Source organism: Petaurus breviceps, unplaced genomic scaffold (genome assembly GCF_028583685.1).
Source record: "Petaurus breviceps papuanus isolate PSGF00001 unplaced genomic scaffold, PetGlider_PUasm1.0 129, whole genome shotgun sequence".
Taxonomy (NCBI): Eukaryota; Metazoa; Chordata; class Mammalia; order Diprotodontia; family Petauridae; genus Petaurus; species Petaurus breviceps.
The window spans coordinates 337223-360803 of record NW_027185665.1 but is presented as its reverse complement, the minus strand read 5'-3'; the positions used below and the strand labels follow the sequence as shown (position 1 = coordinate 360803).

General features: G+C 40.0%; 1 protein-coding gene across 1 annotated transcript in view; it reads right to left on the bottom strand.

Moving 5' to 3' along the window:
- Positions 1-17102, bottom strand: part of LOC138173525 (A disintegrin and metalloproteinase with thrombospondin motifs 12-like) — a 594307-nt gene extending 577205 nt beyond the window's left edge. Inside the window, exons 1-2 of the mRNA XM_069103549.1 lie at positions 16679-17102; positions 5698-6068 (exon numbers count right to left, since the gene is read on the bottom strand). Coding sequence (XP_068959650.1) covers positions 5698-6068; positions 16679-16805 — 498 coding nt within the window. The 5' untranslated portion in view covers positions 16806-17102. The remainder of the gene's footprint in view (positions 1-5697; positions 6069-16678) is intronic.
- Between the last annotated feature and the right edge of the window lie 6479 nt (positions 17103-23581).

The following is a 23581-nucleotide window of genomic DNA, read 5'->3' as shown; positions in this document are numbered from 1 at the left end:
CCCAGAATCCTGGTACAGTCCTGAAATTAACAAGGCCTTGAAAAACTGGTTTTGACCTAAGATCTGCCTTCTAAAACTCCATTTTTCAAAGTCCTTTGAAAGCCAGGGAGTTTGCTTGGGCTTGGGCTACATGCGGCAGAATTTCCTGACCTAGACAGGGCTATCAGAGACATGTTTTAAGACTCCCTTAAATCTTATTCTTTCCCAAAGAGAAACAGTATCAGACCCCAGATGCCCTCACATCTCCATTCCCTCAGGCAAGTAGAGGGGTACCAAAGTGTCCTTCATAAATTCCAGTCACCAGGTGTAATAGGAAGCACCTTAGAACACCCAGGATGGCCTGCTAGCACAGGTTCTCTGATCTGCTTTTCTTAAAGGAAAGCAACTTTTAAGGTGTCAATAATCTTACTTTAATTATGTTCAGGCGAAAGATCAGCACCCTTGAATGTGGGGAAAATACAAACAGAGAAATCAGCACAAAGATCAACAGACAGGGCTCCAGCTATCTGGACATAGCAATATTGCTATACACTTTATATACATTACTGGATTGAGGGAGCATAGAATCCTGAGCTGTTGGTGGCTCTGAACAACTGGCTACTCAGAGTCTAGACCAGGAAATAAAAAGATCCTTCTCATGAGTGAACCCCCAAAGCAAAATACCAGCTCAGAACACATATACACTTCTCAGAGGCAGAAGGCATCACAACCCTCTGACTCATGCCTAATTAGGTTAGTACCAAAAGGTGTGAAAGCCTTCCCACAAGCAAGCCTCCCCTAATCAAGCCTCTAAGTTCTTCCCCCAGTGGGCTCTATGTGATGCAGGATGTATCACAGCTGGGCACACAGAACTATTAATGGAGGGGGGGATCTTATATCCCATTAACCTTATACCAGGGTCAAAGGAACTATATCCTAGGGTATTGGAGGAATTGGACCTATCTTGTATTTCTGAAAGACTAAGGGGTCAAAGAGAGATACAGCAAGACTACAAATAAGAAATATTGTCCCACTTTAAATAAAAGCAGAGTAGCATGGCAAACTAGTGGCCAAGAAGCTTTACTTCAATTCCTGGCAAAATTATAGAGCATGTCATGATATCCAGTGAAAATCTAGAAAAAAATGAAACTTTTTCAAGAACAAGTCATGTAAGACTAATTCCATTTCCTTTTTTGAGAGAGCTACTAGTCTGATACATATAGATATTACCTAGATTTCAGGAAAATGTCTCATGCTGTTCTTGTGAAAAAGAGATAGACATATTGACTACATATCTACAGTTAGGTAGATTCAGAATTGATTGATGGTCTAGACCCAAAGATTACTCATTGATGGCTTGATGCCAGCTTGAAAGGAGATCCTCAGGATGCCCCTGGGCAACATGTGATTGGTCTTTTGAGGTTTAGAATTTTTTCAACATCTAGTCATTCAAAGCATAGCATGCTTACCAATTTTGTAGATAATACAAAACTACAAGAGCTAGTAAACATGCTGGATGATAGAATTGTATCCAAGAAGATCTCAACAAGCTGAAATCTTGGACCAAATCTAATAAGATTAAGGTAAATTAAATTGAGTTAAATGTAAATTTAATCAGGTTGAAAAAATCAACTTCACAAATGCAAGATGAGGGAGAAATACCTAGACATTTGAGAAAGATGTGGTGTTCTTTTTAGAGAACTGCAAGTTTAATATGTTGATAGTGTCATGGGGGGAAAACACTGATGTGATCATTGAGAGGCACAATATCTAGGGAATAGGTAAGTAAAAATTCTGCTATACTCTTCCCTGATCAGACCACATCCAGAGTACTATGCTCGGTTCTAGGTGACGTATTTGGAGGACCGATAATTTGGAGACCATTCTGAGGAAGGTAACCATAATGATGAAAGACCTCAAATAATTACATAACAGGATCAATTGAAGAAGTTAGGGTGTTTGCCTAGAGAGGACAAGACTTGGGTGGAGAGAGCAGAGTTGCTATCTTCAACTACCTGTAGGGCTGTTAGATAGAAGAGGCATGCCCAAAGAGCTATAAAAATATGCATACCTTTTGACCCAGAAATACCACTTCTAGGACCGTATCCCAAAGCGATCATACAAGAGGGTGAAGGACCCATATGTACAAAAATATTTATGGCGGCTCTTTTTGTAGTGACAAAAAACTGGAAATCAAGGGGATGCCCATCAATTGGGGAATGGCTAAACAAGTTGTGGTATGTAAATGTAATGAAAAACTATTATGCTCTAAGAAATGAGGAGTAGACAGACTTCACAATAACCTGGAGAGACTTATATAAATTGATGCTGAGGGAGAAGAGCAGAACCAGAACATTGTACACAATTACAGACACATCGTATCTGTGATGACTAACTCTGATAGACTGGGCTCCTCTCAGCAATGCAAGGCTATAAGACAAATCCAAAAGACTTATGATGGAAAGGGATATCCACATCCAAAGAAAGATTTATGAAGTCTGAATGTAGATTGAAGTAAACTACTTATTCTCTCTCTTTTTTGTTTTATTTTGTTCCTTCTTTCTCATTGTTCATTCCATTGGTTATAATCCTTCTATACAACTTGACTAATATTTAATGTGAAGGTATTTGTAGAACCTATATTGGATTGCATGCCACCATGGTGGGGGGGAGGGGTGCACGGCGGGGAAGAGGTGAGGAGATGGAGGGGGAGAAAATTTGGAACTCAAAAACTTGTAGAACTGAATGTTGTAAACTAAAAGTAATTTTTTTTAAAAGACAGAAGAAGCATGAGACTTGTTTGACCTGGTCCCACAGGGCACAACCAAGTGCATTAGGAAACCCTTGAGAAGAGGAAGAATTTGGCAAAATGGCCTAACAATTAGTTATTTAAAACATACTGGGGTGCCTGAAGAGATATTTATTCTCTCTCTCTTCCTGACCTCTGCCCAATAATGGACTTCAAATAATGTCTGATTAACTGCATATCAGGTATGTTGTAGAAATATTATTGAACTGGGTTGCACTAAATAACTTCCAAGGTCTCTTCCAACCCTGGAATTCCCCTAACCAGAGGAAAGAGAGAACCTAGGATGTGAGCTCTTTGGGAAGGGGAGAACTCTCACTTTTGTATCTATATCACCAGCATCTAGCATATAGTAAACAACATATCTGAGAAATACTCTGATGGCAGGACCTCACATTTTTACAATGTTTTCCATCTATAAAGCACTATCACATATATTTTTCCTATGATCTCAAAGCAAGAAGATCAAATAAATTTGTGTAAGTGGTATTCATTATTGTCCATGTTACATTATATTATCTATTTGAATGAAGTATTATTCATTATGTTACATTATTCATTATGTTCATCTAACAGATGAGGATGGTGAAGTTCAAAGACTTGGACAAGGAAATGACAGAATTGGGACTCTGGTCCTAAGCCTAGCGCTATTTTCACTGCACCTTGATCAGAGCTCATAGCAATTTAACAAACATTCATTCAGCACATGCTCTATGTAAGGCATAATGCTAGTCAAGACAAAATACCAAAGCAATGCCTATCTTCCAGGGGTTTATATCCTATTGGGGTGAGAAAGGTGATGCAGATTATTGAACCCTAACCCTATAAACAATATTAATATCTAGTATTTATATAGTGCTTTTAGGTTTGTAAAGTGCTTTACACATATCTCAATAAAGTGTGTCATTTACAATTTAGGGAGTTTGTGCAAGTAAGGTGTTAAAGGGTTGTTCTGGTAATATCCAACCTCAAAGGAAAATAATTATATTCTAATTATGTTCTCTCTTCATAACCCTTAATTAATTGCCCACTTGAATCTGAAAACTCCAAAAAAGAGATTCCAGTAGATTATTTCAAAAGGCAAAATTGGGCAGCACTCTGATTTTCAAAATTCCTTCCATCTAGGCCATGACATCAGTGTTTGCATATTTGTTGGTATTTGCTCCACTACTTATCACACCAAGCTCATAGACCATAACCAGAAAATGTACAAAAGATACTTTTCTATTTCCTTTCTGAAAATTCCATTTGGACATTCACAAATTGCCAAATTTCATCTTAAGGTTCAATTTTTATTTCTATTATTGTTGAGTAACTTAGTCATGCCTGACTCTTTGTGACCCCATTTGGGGTTTTCTTGGCAAAGATACTGGAGTGGTTGGTATTTCTTTCTCCAGCTCATTTTACAAATGAGAAGACTAAAGCAACCAGAGTTAAGTGACTTGATCAGAGTCATGTAGCTAATAAGTGTCCAGGCTGGATCTGAACTCATTTCCTCCTGACTCCAGAAGTCAGACCATTTATTGACTATCTTTCTGTAACAGGAACTGGGATGCAAGAGTGAGACCAGAGGGGAGACAGAAGATCAGAAATTAATTCAGCCTGGAGGACAAAAATTATATACTCCAAAGAGGCAACCTATCAGTTAACAGAGTAAGGAATTTTATTAGGACCCTTGAGGAGTTATGGAGGAAGTAGAAAAAAAAATGGTCCCTATCTTTGAGTAGGATACCCAAAGGCCAAACCAGAGATAAGATAAAATATACAATACACATAGATTCAAGTCAAGCCAGTATGTGAAAATCCAGATTTTCAGAACAAGGAAGTATAGGAACAAACCTAATCCTTACCCCTCATTGACATTGTGAGTTCTGTGGACTATGAATAACAAGGGAGAAAGATGTTCATAGAATCATAGAATCAAAGCTAAAAAGAATCTCAGAGACTCATTTAACATGTTATATCCATTTTACAGATGGACAAACAACAGAGAGGTTCCATTATTTACCCAATGTCACATCTTTTAACTCCCAGCACTATATTCGGTCCCATGTTGCTTCCTTCTAGCATAGCACAATACTAATTACATGTTGCTTTGTTAATTTCTTGCATCTTCTAACTTTTCATTAAAAAACAGTATTGCTATCTTATTCTTAAATCACCAAAACATTCCCCAGTATCCCTCTCCCATTGCCCTCCCAGAAAGCCATCCCACATATCAAATATTAAAGAAAAACGAAGAAAAAGAAAACAGCAAAAACTGATCCAATACATTTCAAAGTCTGAAAACATGGGATGCCACCTAACTTTTTACATGTGTATGAGTCTTATTTCTCAAACTACCCTGTGAGATCCTTGAAGACAATTAACTTTCTATCTACTTCTTTAAAATACCCTCAAATTTAGTACTATATGGTACATGCAGTCCAGCAGTGTTTACATGCCCCCTCCAAAGAGGTGAAACCTACTGACCCATAAAACACAGTGCTAAGTAAAAGAGGAATAGCCACACTAGATGGTGCTGCTACAGATGAGCTGTTCTAATTGGAATTGTTTAACCTGGCTCTTTGGACCTCACCCACTCTGATTTCTTCCCAGTGTCTAAATTTCTCTGGGATCTCAACCCAGTTTGCTGGCATCCCTCCTGTTCATCCTGGTTCTAGACTCCATATTACTTGGTTTTCCCATATGCCACCATATTCTCCACTTCTTGACTTTGCCTTACAACTGTCTCTGTGGGTAACTTCCCGAAGGCCACCATCTCTTCTGCCCAGAGGACACCAGTTGGTGGCCATCTCATCCTGATGGCCATAAAAATGGGCGCTCAATACATTTGCTGAGTGAATAATGATAGGAACAAATAACATATAGGCACAAGGGAAATGTAGAAATGGAATTAAATGCCACCTTACCAGTCCCATGCAGGTACTAAGGGCTGCAGTGCCATCTCCAACTCCTGATTGCAGCACTGTGCCATGGAAGTGGCAGGAAGAGCCTGAATGGGATTCCATTTTGGCACCAGTGAGGTTTCCATATCGTCTCTCCAGGATGTAGTTATTGAAAAGAAATCCTTGATTGACTGTCAAATTAAAAAATAGGTCCTTGTTCTCATGAGCAATTTTATAATATACACGGTCATCTCGGTGCTCCAGATCTCTTCTCCTCCTAGCATTCGCCATACTGGGGGCGTGATGGTGCAAAGCATGTGATACAAAATGTCCGGCCGCATTTACCTTGACAGGGCCCACCACATGATACTCTGGAAAAGTCTTGATAAAGCGTTCTGGAAGAAAAAGGAAGAGCACAAAATAAAATTGTTTGGAATTGGTAAAGATGGAAATGAATACTGACTCAATAGATGGGATAGGAACAGAACCCATGATGTCATTGGTATAGGCAATTCCCATGTGGTTTCCTCTATCAATAGCAACACCCAGTCTCATAGAGTCTCTTGAGGTCATTGAGGAGTTAAGTGACTTCTCAGGGTAACGCAGACTATATGTGACAAAGGAATAATCTGAACCAGAATTTCCCGGTTTCAAAGCTGCCTTGCTCTCCAATGTGTCATTTTCATGGCACAGAAAACTAATGAGTAAATTAACAGAAAAGTATTTATTAGGTGAAAAGCTCTGTACTAAGCACAAGAGATACAAATAGAAAAGCAAGGCAGTCTCTTTTCTCTGGGAGCTCACATTCTAGTGAGAGAGACAACAATATTGGAATTTTATCTACAAGTCAGATGGAATGCCCTCATGGTCCTTAGGGTGCAGATGGTAATGTCTCTTCTTTTATGTAATTCCCTGGATGATCCACACCCATTCCTGATATCCAACCATATGACAATGCCAGCAACTTTGGGGGTGAGAATTTCTTTGCTAGGTCTTGAGTAGCTGTGGCTATCTCCACATGAGGGTTTGAGTCTCACATCTCCCCTACTTTGCATTTGTGACTTGAAGATAAAAGTCCTTCCCAACCTTTTGGTTGCTTTTGCCATGTAAGGATTACCAACTTCTATTATCTTCTCAAGTCAAGCAAAACTGGCTCTCAGTCCCTGGTGAGAAAGAAGGGTCTTGACACCAGTAACCAGGGGGCAGAGCTAATGTGCACTGAAAGGGAAAATTAACAAGCAATGCTCAAGGAAAGGGATCAAGATCTGCCATTCCTCAGGCAAACATTGGCATGAACAGAACAGTTTCTTATCTGGAGGGCTTCATTAAGAAAAACCACAAGGCTATTTGAGAGTCTCCCCTTAAGACAGACTTGGCCAGAGTACAAGAGTGCTGTGCCTCACTCCCTGGAAGGTATGAAGCAATAACTGTGGATACCAAAGGAAGAAGGCCAAGGTTTTCCAAATCATGCCCTCTCCTCTTCCCTTGCCCCAAGAGACCATCTTTTTCCCTGCATTGGCCTGTTTCAATAGCCTTTTGGCAGTATTTCCAGCCTCTTTCCCTTATTCCATCTGCCAGGTATAGATATTCTAGCCCAGATGTGATCATGTCACACTTTAGCGTAAGTATTTTTGCCTGTTATGTAAAGTTCTAACTCACTTGCCTGACATTCTGCAAACAAGAACTCCATCCAAACATGACTGCTTTCTGTCCCCCTAGGACATTTTGGGCTCTCTAGCCTCAATGCCTTTGTGCACAATAACTTCTGTAATTGGAATGTCCTCCTTCTCTCTTTACCTATTACATTTAACACATAACTCAAATGCCACCTCCTCCTGAAACCTTCCCTTTGTTTCTCCCAATCAATAATAACCTTCTCCTCCGACCCCAGCCCTTATGCAGCACTTCCTTTTGAACCTTTCTAATGCTCTCATCACTGTATTATTGTGTGCTATAGCTATTTCTCTATGTCAAACATATTCCCCACTAAGTTTTAAGCTTCCTCATTCTTCTTTACTTTTTATCAGGAGGTACATAAGGACAAGTGGACACTGGACCAAAAGTAAAGAAGACAGATTCCAAATCCATCTCTGGCATTCATTGCCTTCGTGATCATGGGCGAATTACTTCATCTCTTTGACACACGGTTTCCACATCCGTAAAAGGGGGATAATAACACCTGAAATCCCTACCTCACTTATTGTTGTTAATAACTGTTAAGGGATCACCTGAACTTGTCTTCTTAAGGAGCCATATTTTCCAGAAACACTGGACCCAGAGCATGCAAGAAGCCCTGAATGTGTCAAGGATGAAGCCCCTCCACCCCCAATCCTCCAGCTGATATAATTTGTTGTTTGCATTCCAAACTGGACTCCCTGTTTGTCCTTGGGAGTCAAGATAGGTGCCAGTCAGTCTGCACTAGACTGAGAAACTGCTTGTGCAGCTGGGATAAGTAGACCTTCCTATCTGCATAGTTAAGTAGTTCCCAAGGGAAAAGAACATTGAGTTTGCCTTTGCCTTGATCTTCCCCTTTGGGAGGGATTTTTGCACCTTTCAGCCTCCCATGTCATGCTCCATTAGGTGAAGATTTCTGGTACTTCTTTGTCCTGTTATAAAAACAGTTATTACTGTTATAAAAATGTACACTTCTGTATGGATATGCATATTGGATGCTACATTCATGTTCATTTCTCTAATAAATTTAGTTTTCACATAAGTTTTGTGAAGTTATGATTGCCTGTTGACATTGTTATAGCTCAAATAAAACAATGCAAGTAAAATGCTTTGTAGGCTTTAAAGTACAGAAATGTGAGGCATTTCTAATATTCATATTCCTTGAACTCCTTTAGATGTCCATCCCTCTGTTGGCTATGCTACAGGGCAGAGAGAAAGATGGTAAGATCTGTCTACTCACTCCCCTGAAGGGGGAATAGGATATATACCCATAATTAGTATTTAAGATGATTAAGAATATTTAAAATAGACAGTATAGGGTTGAATTCAAATAAGTTATTCATTCAACAAATACTAGATATATACTGAATGTAGAACATGGCATTAGGCACTAGGGGAGATAAAAAATTCAAGACATGATACCTAGATTGTAGAATTCACAATCTATAAGGGGAAGGGAGAAGGGAATTGCACAAGCACAAGTTAACTATAACACAGCATTCCCAGGTAATTTTATATGGTATTATAGAAGTGCAAAGTGCTAAGTGAGGTCAGAGGTATCAGTCATTACAGAATAAGGGAAGCTAAAGAGCCTTTCTGGAAAAACCAAGAGTCAGTGCTACGGGACCTCAGAGAAAGGAGAAATCAGTGTGGGCTGGAGTGGTTTCCTGTACAGGTGAGATGTGAGGGACTTTTAAGTAACATGATGGAGATCATTTTCTTTTTTTTTTTTTTAAGCAATTGGGGTTAAGTAACTTGCTCAAGGTTACACGGCCAGTTATTTCTGGGTGTGGTGCTAAGTATCTGAGCTCGCATTCGATCCCCAGGTCATCCCGACACTGGGGCCAGTGCTCTTACTCACTGTGCAACCTGGCCGCCCCAAAGGAGATCATTTTCAATTGAACTATACTAGAAAACGCATTCAGCTGAGGGTAGCATAGAGGAGAAGTGGACAGGACTGTGAAAAGTCATGGAGCATTTGCATGTCACTCGAATAAAATCACAGAGACCAAGCAGTCCCTCCCCAGATCTGATCAGCCTCCTACATCTGACCTCTCTCCCAGTTCTTGTTACAAACACATTGCCCTAGGCCAGAGGCGTCAAACTCAGCCAGCAAGAAGTTGCAACACTTTCAAATGCCGATTGTGCTAGATTAAAATGCAATTGGGAAATATTTATTAAATAAAAGTGCAATAAAATATAGATAACATTACATTTTCAAACTAACTCAATACACTGAGGCCCACAGGGATCCTTATGTGTGGCCACTGTGGGTACAGCATTAGGCCCAGAGTCAGGAAGTTGTTGTCATTAAGTTGTTTTTCAGTCATGTCCAATTCTTTGTGACTCCATTTGGAGTATTCTTGGCAAAGATACTGGAGTACTTGGCCACTTCCTTCTCCAGCTCATTTGACAGATGTGGAAACTGAGGCAAACAGGGTTAAGTGACTTGTGTAGAGTCACACAGCTAGTAAGTGTCTGAGGCCATATCTTAACTCCCTACCTGGCATCGAGTTCTAGGATATGCAGACAGGTATTTAATAATGTTTGTTAAAGTGGCCTGAAATTTAGGTTGTAGATAGATTGTCAAGGTCATAGGATGTCAGTTTAAAGAGCCTATACTTGATCCCACAGTTAACGGGGAGTCCTTGGTGGTATTACAGCAAGAGAATGATGTGATGAAAATTCCCTCTGTCTCCCTATATTTGATATCAGAGCTATTAATGTAGTTCATAGTTATTTCTAGAAATTAAAATCTCTCAGATCGGCCATGAGGAAGGTAGGATTCATTAGCATTTATGGAACTTTAATCTGGTACATACAAGATAGATCAGAGGAAAGAGATTAAAGGTAGGAGATAGATTAGGAAGTTTTACATTAGTCAGTGCCTCAGAGAACAATACTACATGTCTTTTCTAAATCAAAATGTTTAGCTTGGGGCTCCCTTAGAAGAAGTCTGAGATAGAATGAAAAGTGATTTCTATCTAATGAAAAGCTATTCCCTGTCCTTCACTGGTTTCATCTGTTGCTTAAAAAGTAAACTAGAAACCAAATTATTTCTGGGTATTACCAGAGGCCAATTTTGACCTTGAAGCTCTTTGAATGAGACATTTGGTTTAATCAATCAGCCAGCAAGTATTTTAGGCATCATGCACTATGCTAAGTATTGGAGATACAAATACTATAGGATATAGTTCCTGTCCTCAAGAAGATTACATTCTATCAGGCTAGACATGTACATAAAATTTATGTCTTTACTACATATAAACAATATATAATAAATGTAGAGTAATATATTACTAGTATACATAACTATGTGTTATATATACTATATATTGTTATATATACTATATATTGGTATATGTTACTATGTTTAGTAATAGATTACTGTATATGTCTAGTATATATTAATATATACTAGACATATAAAGATAGTATATGTTATTATGTATAGTAATAGATCAGTGTATGTATAGTATACCTTTATATACCATACACATTATACATAGAGAGCATATGTTACTATGTATAATAATAGATTACTGTGTACATGTAGTATACACTAGTATATGCTACATATATAGATAGTAATCTCACAGAGGGAAGCATTAATACTTGTCAAAATGAGGAAAAACTTCATGCAGATTGCATCCTATGAAGGAATCTAGGGATTCTAAGAGGCAGCATACATTCCAGGCATAGGAACAGCCAATGCCAAGGTGCAGAGAGGATGATGGAATGTCCTATGTAAGGAACAGCAAGGCTTGGCTACACCATAGATTGCAAGAGAGCAAGTGATAGTCCTTAAGATCAATCCTGGAAAGGTAGGTGGGAGCCGGTTGTGAAAGACTTTGAATATTAGAATGTTCCTATCTATCCTAGAGGTAATAGGGAGGGACCATTGTAGTTTACTGAGCAGGGAAGTGACATGATCAGAATTACACATCAAGAAAATCATTTTGGTAGCTGTGTGGAAAATGGATTTGAAAAAGAAGGAAGGAAGGAAGGGAGGAAGAGAGAAGGGGAGGGAGGGAGGGACAGAGGGAAGAAAGGAGGGAAGGGGAAGGAAGGCATGTTAGATTTTTTTTAAAGTTTGTGAGAGTCCAAACTATGAAGGTAAACATGCAAAAGGAGAGAACCAGCATTACCTTAAAAACATTGCTGAGAAAGAATTGATAAGATTTAGTAAGCAATTATATGCAGATTAAAGAAGAATGAAGGGGTGGCTAGGTGGCTAGCAAAGCGCTGGCCCCGGGAGTCAGGAGGACCCAAGTTCAGTTCCAGCCTCAGATACAACACCCACACATAAAAAAAAAAAAATAGCCGTGTAACCTTGGGCAAGTTACTTAACCCCAATTGCCCTCCAAAAGGCAAAAAAAAAAAAAAAAAGAATGAAGAATTGAGCTTGGGTGACTAGAATGATAGTGATACCCTCAATAGAAATAGTAATGTTCAGAACTGTGGTGAGTTTGGGAGGGAAAAAATAAGTATTCTGTTTTCGGTTGGTTCTGTTTAGTTTGAGACTCCTAGGTCAACCAGTTTGAAACGTCCAAAGGGCAATTGGTAATGCAGAATCACAGTTTAAGAGAGAGAGACCAGGACTGGAGCTCTAGATATAAGAATCATTTGCATAGCAATTATATCCCATGGAAGCTTTGAGGTCACCAAGGAGAACACAGAAGAGGAGGCAACTCAGGAAAAGGCTTTGTCTACCCACAGCCTAGATTAGACTGGTCTTAAGCATGCTGCTTAACTTCATTAGAAGTTAGTTTTTTTCACCTATAAAAATGGAGGTGGTAATATATCTTACAAGGGGTATTTGAATATCCTGATATTAGATAGATAATTTTTCCTGTCTTGTTTGAAAGATAAATAATAATAATAAATGGAAGACAGTTATTTTATATAATACCTATCTTATAATAATGAATGGCATGAAAGTTATTGTATATTATAGCTCTACTAATTCACAACAAATTCTCTTACTTACTAGACTTTAAGCTCTGTGAATGCAAGAACTATATATTATCTAAATTTTGTACGTTATTTGGTTCCTTGCTGGGGAATCGAAGACTCAGGAGTCCACCTTAACTATGTTGAAATATTTTGAGGACTATCATGTGGAAATGCAATTATTCTGTCCCCAGAGGACAGAACTAGGAGTAAGAGACAGAAATTACAAAGAAGCAAACAGGGTCATCATTGGGGAAGAAAAAAAAACCTTCCTTACATTTAGAACTATCTGAAATTGGAATGAGATACCTCAGGAGATAGTGGGTTTCCCCTCATTAAGGGTCTTTAAGCAGATGGATAACCACTTGTCAGATATTTTGCAGTAGAGGTCCCTTAGAAACCAAAACTTCTATGATTTTGTGACTTGTCCAAGGTTACACAACTATTTCTAGACAGAACCTGGGCTAGAGAACCCATGTTTCCTGACTTTCCATCCAATAGTTTTCCCACAACACATTGGTTTGTTATATCTTTCTCAAACTAATTGCCAAGCATTCAAATTCTACTTCAGAGATGGCAATTCTGATGGGCTGGCCATGTTGCTTGAAAGCAAAATGTACACTTGACAAAAAGACTATTTTTATGGAGTACTCACACAGGGCAAGCAGTCAAATGGTCAGAAGAAGTGATACAAGGACACTCTCAAGGTCTCTCTGAAGAACTTTGGAATTGATTGTGTGACATGGAAGACACTGGCACAGGACCGCTCAATTGTGGTGTGCCCACATCAGAGAAGGTGCTGTGTTCTATGAGCAAAGCAAAATTGCTATAGCTTAAAGGAATGAGAGATGTAAAAATGCAGAGAATCCACCCCAAATGTTCACATGGGCTATTTGTGTCCCACCTGTGATAGAACATTCCAAGCTTGTATTGGTCTGATCAGCCAGTCAGACACACTGTAATTTGACTCTAACATAGTGATGTCATTTTGGCCTTCTTGGAGAATGAAAGACAACCAACCAGCTCATATTAAAGACCATCATCAACCAGAATTGATCCTATAAGAAGGTAGACTATGAGAAGGTAATGTAATTTGTGTCTTGAAGAGGCACCAAAAAACACCTCTTTCACATGGCCTGCCATAGCATCTCCCTCCTCTCCTACATGGCCTGAAATACCCACCACTAAAGTGGCCATTTCCTTGAGATAAAAAAAAAATCAAATATACCTTTTGTCCTTAATCTTTCTTGTCTTAGCAATGGGTCAGAAACAAGAAACACGAGACTAGACTTTGGTCCCCAGGGGTGGGGAGTCAACTGCATATTGGCAAGTCTGCCAAGAGCTGACCAACCACTGCACCCTCTACTTCAGCCCCAGACATAACAATGCCTAAATTCAAAAGACAGCAGCAGCCAGAGGAGTAGACATGAATAGCCTTCTTGGATTCTTAAGTGCCAGGACCCAACCTTGCAGACATATTGTCTTTGCCTATGTTCTCATCTACACAATCACATAAGAGGGGCACCATGTGTTCAAGCAGGGGCAGTTCCCGATCCCCACTCCAAAGAAGAGAAGTTCCTCAGCAGCACAAGAATATTAGTTACCTGTCTATCAACCCTGAGTCTAAGAGTTCTGCAGCCCAGTCTTAGACTGAGAAGTGGAAGCATTCCCATTCTCTAACAACCGCGAGTACAAGTATCCAGACTTCAAGAGAGAATAGGAAGTTCCTGGGAAGAACCTACCTAATGAAGACAGAAGAGAATCCTGAAATCCAGATTTCTAGAGAGAGAATATGGAGATTTTCTGAACATCAGAAAATCACTCACTGTGCCCCTCCACTTCTGCATCTTATTTGGCCAGAACAGGTCTGATGGAAAGAAAATTGACACTCTAGCTACTCCCTTCCTAGGGGAGTGCAAGTATCAGAGCATTAAATGCTACAAGGCTAGATATGATGCCTAAATAGATCTCTGGGTTAAAAGTGGGATCCACCAGAACACAGGAAAGATTATATATAATCACTCCCATTAAGTCCAAGTTTGTTTTCTTTCTGATGGAAGTCCAAACCACAGCATGAGGCTGAGTCTGGTGGATGATAATAGGGCCCCAGAAGAAGGGAGTATTTGCTAGAGAAAGAAGAAAATTGTAATCAGTGTTAATGTTATGAGTCTTTTATATCATTTTTGTATTTTCCGTGGTGTGGTATAAAAGTTGTCCACTCTCCTCCCCCCACCAAAAAAAAGGTCCCAAAATCAAAAGCCACAAAAATAGAGACTATACTATCTGTAGAAGGTCACTGTTTAAATGAACTTATATTAGTTGTGAAGGAAGGGGAAGTGTTGAGGGTCTAATATCCTAGCAATAGTTTAGATTAGTACTTAGATTTGCTAGTTTCCATAATGTAAAGCTGAGAGCAGTGCTCTGAGAATGGATGAAAGGATGGGATATCAGAATGTTTCCAGGCCTTTCCTAAAGAGGCCAAACCCAAGAGGCAAGCCAGAACAGCTACCCCAGACAGCTAAAGGTGACTATATCAATATCCCTGGGGTGGGGGATCAGAGTCAAAAGGATTTTGGATTTTAAAAGCAAAAATAAAACTCTACTTCACAATCTTGACGAAGGTTAGTCCTAGATAACTGCTGAACAGTTAATAACAGAATGACAGGATTGTGCTAATAATGTTAGATTTAACTTATCCACATATGCCCAAGGCTTGGAAACTCTGCTCCTTTCCACTGAAAATAAAATGCAATTCATTAAATTGATGAAGTAAACCTGTGTGTGAAATTAATGGCACAAAAGAGTCACCTTTTCCTTCTCTAAGAGACTCAGAGAAGTTCATAAGTATTTTCCAAAATCGAATTCTCTCTGCATTGCTAAAAGGGAGGCTGGGGAACTATTTATTTTCCTTGGCCCCATTTTACAGAGGGAGTAAGAAAGGGTATCATACTCAGCTTACACAAAACTACTAAGTGGTACTATTACTGGCAGCAGCTGTACCTTTTAGACACATAGCTTAAGGTTTGGAAAATGGGTGTGAGGCAGAACTGGAATCTAACCTGAGGGGGATGTGCATTTGAACCAAATCATATCCAAATGTCAGGGTCACTTTCTGAATTTCTGTACAAAAACGGTTCAAAGAACAGCTAATGTTGCTATTTTAAACCTGGGGTGGAAGACGGGTATCTTGACCATTTTTAAGACAGGGCATGCCGATTCCTAGCGAAGGATGGAGTTTTGCTGCTAATCCCTTTTAAAATCAAAGCAGATGAGTCCTCCAGCTGAGTTTGAACTTTCTAAGATAGGCCAGGGCAATCTTTCCGGAAATTCTAAATGAAGACAGACGAGCCGGCACTTCATCAAAGTGCCCTACCCCGGGTGCCTCCAGAATCGGAGGACTTCTGGAAACTGGAGGGAAAACTTTAGCAGAGCCTAAGTTCCTTCTGTGTGATCTGTTACTTATCACTAGGCAAGGCAATAACATCCTCTGGACTTCTGGGGCAAGTTACAAGCCCAGAGAAATGAAGAAGGAAGAGATCCACACCCCTGATGCATTACCCTTTACACATTTTGTCCACATCTAATTCCTCCAAGTGTCCAAAAACATCGGGGGCAAACAGTCTCTGAAAGGGACCAGCTCTGATAGGGAGGAGGGCCAAAGTGAAAGAGCTGGGACAGTGGGGAAAGGAATTTCTCCAAAAGGGGTGGGGGAGGTAAGGGTGTGTGTGTGTACTTTTAAACACACTCGTACACAAGACCAGTTCTTTCCAGGAAAGCCAAACACAGCCAAGCTTGCTAAGCAGGGGTGGGATTATAGTTTGACTACCCTGATATGAAGTTTGCAAAAGAAATAGCTAAGAGCTGCCCGTTGGGTGATTCTCCATGAAATCTGATGATTTTCCGTATTCGGGGTCTGAAGAATTTGGATTTTGAAATAGTACAGCATTCAAAGGAGCGGCAATAAAATAGAGGGCCAGGTTGCCATACCGTCGATTTCTCAAGGATTACATTGTCACGGGTATGCCTGGAGTCGAGATGTTAACTGCTTCCCCTCCAGCTTCGGGTGGGCATTAATGATCCCTTACAGGCACCACTCAGAGGCAGCGTGCAACCCCGCATCCCCACCCCCAACCCCTCACCCCCCGAAACATGTGCAGCCTGCCTTCCACCCAGGGACGGCGTTTTCCCTTCTTCCCCACCCCCCCCCCATTTTTTGGTGCACAAAGTTAGACTAGATGGGGGGGGGAGGGGGGAGAAGGGGTGTAGTTAGGGAGCGAGGAATCGCTGGGGGAGGGGGAGGAGGCGGCGGGAGTACAAGCCTCTCAGTTTTCATATTTCTAAGCACCATTGTTTGCAGAGAAGAAGAAAAGTCACTAACCTTGCCTCTTGTCCGGAAAGGAAAATGCGCCTGGCTGAGGCTGTCTATCATTGCACAGCGCCTGATAGTCAAGGAACTGGACCACAAGGAAAATGTTTCCGACCCAGTTCCTCAGGACCCACGGCATGATTCAGTTGTTGGGAAGAGGGGGGAAGATGAAAAGAGAAAGGAAAGAAAGAAAACACAATACTACTAAGTTTTGAACTTAGTTTAAGGAATAAAGTCCGTGCATGTGGCTGGGCAGGTTGAGACCGAGGGACATGGCCCTGGGGTGGGCGAGAAGCTGGTGTTAGCTGCAAAGGATGACTTTTTTGCACTGAGAGGGGCCAGTTACCTTTCTAGCCCCCCCTCCCGGTCTCCCCAAACTCCCTCCCTGAAAGGGGAGTGATCAAGCCAACAGTGTCTGCTTTCTTAGGGGTGTGGGTTGGGTCACAGCGAGAGGGAGCCTCCCAGGGCCACCCCGCTGCTCCCCCCCCCCCCCCCCCCCAATCATTTGCATGGCCCAGAGCTTGGCCTCTACATCTCTTCCCGGGGCTCCCCTCCCCCGAACTTCTTCAGTCCCGCCCAGAGGCTCTGGAGAAGCTGACGGATCCAAACCAAATAGGGAAGGCTAAAAGTTATCCAGGGCTGGAGGAGGAGACAGGTTGGGGGGAGGTTAGGGTTCTGCTGGGCAGGAAAGGACAGGAAAAAGAGGGAACCCTCAGACCTAGGATCAGGGGGCAACCCTGCAGGTAGAGAGAGGAGGCACTTTTTCTACCGCTTCTGATGGCCTTTTCCCCTGGAAGTTCCTAAAACCTTATTCACGTTCTCACCCTTCTCACTGGGTCTGATTTCTCCAGTCTCACAGTGTCCCGGGTAGGCTCTAATTCCCTGTAGGATAAGAGGACTGGGCAGCTTGCTTTCAGCGATGCCTCGGAAAGACTTCAGGAGATCGAAGACAATAGAGAGTAAATTTAAAAGGTACAGCTGTGAATAATATTTTTTTTAAGTTGACCAGGAGACTAATTGGTTTGATCCAGGCTGAAATATGCCAGAAAGCATTAGCTGTTTGATGAGTTCACCTGTGGAGCGCTTCACACTCACTTCCCGCTGAGTTCTGCCTTTAGTATTTCTAACCCGTAGCCAAAGAGCGTGAGAAGTCTTTTAGCCAGTTGCCTAAATCAAGGTAGTTCAGCCCCCAAACAGAACGGGCTTTTGGATCTGGGGCGGCCTGACTCCCTACACCCTGGAAGAGTCCGCTCCGACCCGACCCGAGCCGCAGCACGCCCCCTGCAAAAGCTCCCTTCTGTGTAGTATAAGGTTGTGGAGAGGGACCTCCCACTCAAGGCAATGAGGAGGGGACTCAAGTTTAGAAGTGCTTAAATTTAGAACCGAAAGACTTTAGAGGAACAGTCTGATTAATCCACCCTTAGAAACCATCTAGTCTTAACTCATTTCACAGGTGAGGAAATGGAGGCCCAAATGATTTAACTTGTCCAAGGTTACACTGGCACTGAAAGGCAAAGCTAGAATACAAACCCAGGTCCTTTAACTCCAAATCGCCAGTATTTTCCATTGTTTCTCCTAGAAGGTGTCATAGGAACAAGTGGTTCTCGTAAGGCCTGTGACAGGGAGAGGCAAGATAACCCAGTGCTTTTGCTAATAAACTCAGCATTAGTGATAGCAAAGGTGTATGTCATATTTCATAGGGCTGTTGGTCTCAGTTTCCTCATCTGTAAGATGGGGATGGCATATGTATATATGTGTACATATATACATGTATATATGTATATGTAGGCATGTATGGGTATATGTATATGCATACATATATGTATACACACACAAACCCCTAGGTGGCACAGTGGAAAAGAGTAAGAGCCTAAAGTTAGGAAGACTCCACACTTCCTATCTGTGTGACCCTGAGCAAGACTCTTAACCCTGTTTGCCTCAGTTTCCTCATCTGTAAAAATGAGCTGGAGAAGGAAACTGCAAACAATTTCAGTATCTTTGCCAAGAAAACCCCAAATGGGGTCATAAAGAGTAAGACACAACTAAAAAATGACTGAACAAAGATATGTGTGTAGTAGCTTCCTCATAGGCACCTATAAGGAGAGAGAACTTACTTTCTCAAGTAAAATATTGAACTTGACCCTAGAAATAAGCAGCTTGGTTCACTAGGAAGACCACTAAATCTAGAGCCAGAGGAATCAGGTTCAAATACTATATCTGCTATTTAATACTTCCTATTAACCTTGGAAAAGTCACTTTCTCTCATTGGGCCTCAGTTTCCTCACCTGTAAAATGAAGGAATTGTGCTACATGGCCTCTAAGTTCCCATTCAGCTCTAAATTTGCCAACTACAGTATGAACTATTATCTAAAGTTACCATCATCTTTAGATGGTGAAAATTACAAGTAATCCTAGGAGAGGCCAAGACTGGACTGTAGCATCTTTTGGCACAACAACATGTCCGTGGCTAATGTTTCAGTGTAAACCAGAGTGCAACCAAAGCATCCACTCTGATTGGCAAAACCCTGCGAAAACAAAGACAGCTGTAGATTATTAACTGGAAGGCTCAAGTAGGTTTGGGTTAGCTTTGAGCTGATAAACTCTTCCCTGGAGATCATACAAATTGAACAAGATCCTATAATAGGAATGCAGAGCTGGAAATGACCTCACAGGTCAGACTGTATTTGTTTAGCCACAGTGCTGAGGTAGAGTGGAAAAAGGTCTTAGAAATGGAGGCTCTAAATTGAAGACCCAGCTGAGAAATTTATTAGCCATGTGACTTTGAGTAAGTCATTCCATCTGAGGTAGTTTCCTAAATTAAAATTTATAATACTTAACATATGTCACAAAGTTATTATAATGAAAATATTTTTCAAAACTTCAACATGCTATAGAAATGTGAGCTGTGTATGCTTGGTAGATGATAACATCAACTCAAATTCCTATCATTTTCTTAAGGTTAAAGAGTACTACACCCTCCACTATGACCACCCAAAAATGCACACTCTGAGGGGCAAATTATCCAAATATTCTTATTTTATAGATAAAGAAACTCAATCTTGGAGAGTTTAAGTAACTCTCTCAAGGTCATATAGCTAATAAATGAGTGCCAGGATTCAAACCCAACTCCCTTGGTTCCAAATGCAATATAAATTAAATGACTCTGTATAGTCTCTCTGGATATTCTTTGTTTCAAATAGAGAAAAGATATTGGTCCTGTGCCCAATGAATCATAACCCTGGGCTTAAGAATTCCCATCTCTTGGGCTATATTCCAAAGAGATCATTAAAATGGAAAAAGAACCCACATGTACAAAAATGTTTATAGCAGCTCTTTTTGTGGTAGCCAAAACTGGAAATTGAGGGGATGCCCCTCAATTGGGGAATGGCTAAACATGTTGTGGTATATAGAATACTATTGTGCTGTAAGAAATGATAAACAGGCAGACTTCAGAAAAACCAGGACAGACTTATGTGAACTGATGCTGAGAGAAGTGAGCAGAACCAGGAGAATATTGTACACAGTAAGAGCCACAGTATGTGATGACTGACTTTGATAGACTTAGCCCTTCTCAGCAATGCATGGACCTAAAACAATTCCAAAAGACTCATGATGGAAAATTCCATCCACATCCAGAGAAAGAATTACGGAGTCTCAGTACAGACCAAAGCAAACTCCTTTATTTTGTTGTTGTTTTGCTTTGTTTTGTTTTCTTTCTCTTGGCTCCTCCTATTCATTCTGGTTCTTCTATACAACATGGCTAATGTGAAAGTATGCTTAATGGGAATGTAGGTGTCGAGCCTATATCAGATTACATGCCATCTTGTGGGGGGAGAGAGGGGAGGGCAAGAATGATTAAAACTTATGGAAGTGAATGTTGAAAACTAAAAATAAATACACTTTAATTTAAAAAAATAATTCTCATGCCCCTCTTACGTCTTTCCTAACTTCCAAGACTACCCCCCAGCAGTGGTGTCAGCATTGGCTCATTACTGACTACAGAAGAAAAGCACTTGCTGTCTAGATAATCCTGAGAATGCTTGAGAGATCACCTAAAGTGAGTTGGTAAATGTCTAACAACCACCTCTTTTTGGGGGCAAGGGATAGATGTAATATGACAGCATAATATACTTTTAAGCTCAATCCGCTTTAACGTTTTCTCCATTACTTTCTTAAATCTAGACAATCATCAAAACAATAACTCAAACCTTGATTTATAGTACCAATTTCTGAGGTAAATGATCATACTGAAAATGTCATCATTGGAAGCTTGTTTAAACTGGCTCTGGTACAACATTGGTCTTAAGGATATTTCTGAGAATGGCGTGCTGGAGTATGGACAAGGGAGTCACAGGAAATAGGAGTGGATTTGCTTAAAGGCCTAGAATTTACAATTATTCTATTATATCCAGTACCTGCTAAAATTGGCCTACCTGTCACACTAGAGTCCAGCCCTCTCTCTGTGCTCAAGGAAGAGACAATAATAGCATTGTTGAGGGCGATACCATCTTCCAGTCACACAGGCTCATAACCATGGTAGCATTTCCTACTCTTCATTCTCCCTCATCCCTCTATAACCAATCTACTGTCAAATCCTGTCAATTTTGCCTTCTGGTTGATTATTTTATCAACATTTTGTTTGATTTGACAGTTATAAGCTGTTGACATTTTCTATGATTTCATTTTTTGCATTTTTCCATTTTCATTTTACATATATGCATTTGTAAGTATAATGTAATTTTTTATTGACAACTTCACAAATCTTGTGTTCTAAAAAATAGGGTAGCATTTGTGGCATAGCTTACTTTTATATTATATTAAAACACTTAAGAAAATTCATAAACAAAATAACAGATTTGCTTATTTTTTAGAGCTATTGTTTTATAAATTTAGTATGATACCACCAAGTTGCTTAATTACAAAAGAGCTTCCATCCTAAAAAAAGGATTACAGAATGTCTTCATCTATCACTGTTTATGCTTATCAAAACTTAATTTTTCTTGTATCCTACTGTTTTCTAAATATTATCTTTGTCTTCCACAATAGTAGCTAATTACTTGATAAACTAAACTGTGCCAGCATGTTCATAAAGGACAACTTATTAATGAAAAGGGACTAATGCTCTGATCTCACTTGCCTCTTAGGTAATGCACATATATTGTAACAGGGGGCCTTCAGGAAAAAATCCTCTACTTTTATTAAGCCCCAAATAATAACGAATGCTAAGAATTTCAGGCCACGTAGAGGGAAAGAAAACTCTATAGCAAACTGGTGGTAGAGATATTAGGGATAGATAGACCTTTCTATACCCCCTTCCTGTTCCTAGAGGGCAGTTAGGTGTCCAAGTCCATAGAACAACTGATCTGGGATCAGAAAACCCTGAGTTCAAATCTAGCCTCAAACACTTCCTGGCTGTGTGACCCTGGGCAAGTCACTTAACCCTGTTTGCCTCAGTTTCCTCATCTTTAAAATGAGCTGGAGAAGGAAATGGCAAACCACTCCAGTACCATTGCCAAGAAAACCCCAAATAAAGTCAAAGAGTCAGAAATTACTAAGCAACAACAGACCTTTTTATACCCCTTCTAGTTCTAGAATGTTAAATAACTATTTACCCCTCCCCCCCACTCATAGTAATACTTGACATTTATGAAGTGTTTTAAGCTTGTATAGTGCCTTAGACATGTTATCTCATTCCTTTCAACAACCCTATAAGTTAGGTGCTGTTATTACCCCCATTTTACAGGTGAGAAAACTGAAGCCTAGTAAGGCTGAGTGACTTGCCTAGGGTCACAAAACTCATAGGTGTCCAAGGCAGCATTTGAACCCAGGTCTTCTAGATTTTTATTTCTGGACTTTCCTTTTTATTCCATGCTGGTCCTACTGAGAAAATCTTACTTCCCCGATGTGAACAAATTCTAAGGGCACAAATTACCCTAAATAATATAGTATTGTATTTATTGTACCTTCCTTCTGAGGATCATTCATTTTGCCAAAAAGAAAGCTGCTAAAACAATATTTGCTTAGGTTAAGGCAGCATCATAAACTCTAGTTTCAAAATGTTTGCTGAGTCCCTCAAAATATTTTACTCCTTGAGAATACACATAGAATAAACGAATTTAGAATCTTTGCCTACTCAACAACCCAACCACAACAAACACATATTAAATGACTCCTAAGTTCAAGTCACTATGCTAGGTGCTGACATGTAGCATGATTAATTTTGCAAAGTATTTTACATACATTATAAATTAATGAATAAAAATGGAGTATATTTTCTCTCCGGGTATATCCTATTGATCTGAAATGGTTGAGCATATCTTCTTAGAATCCAGTTCAACAAATGATTAGGTAACCTATGAAAGATATAAAGGTTAGGTTAGACATGTTTCTTGTCTCAAAAAGTTTAAAGTTTGACTGAAAAAATAACTTATCAAAATATAAAATATAAGTAATACTGTAAGAATTGCATTAAAAATACAATAAATATTATAAAACAACACTTGATTATCACTAAATGAGTACATATGATAGGATTTCATCCCCCACCTCAATTAATATCAATAACAGAATGCCCAGAATTCAATCACAAAGCTAACCCTAAGGGTAGTCACTCATAATGATAGTCTATACTTAATTCTTTGATCAAGGGTGACTTCCTAATTGGTTAAAGAAGGGAACCATGTGATTAGCTGAGACAATGTCAGCCCTTTCAAGGTTATAAGTAAAAATAGCAAGTGAGACTGGAAGTTGAAGATTCAGAGCTCTACAAGCCAACACCCTCACCTTTACCAGAGAGAATCAAGGGCAAGGAAAGGATTTTCTCTCTTCTCCTTCTTCCTCCATTGGCCTTGAGCCAAAGCATCTAAGTTATGAGACCAGTAAGAACAAAAATGTATGCAGCCAAAAGCAGTTTTG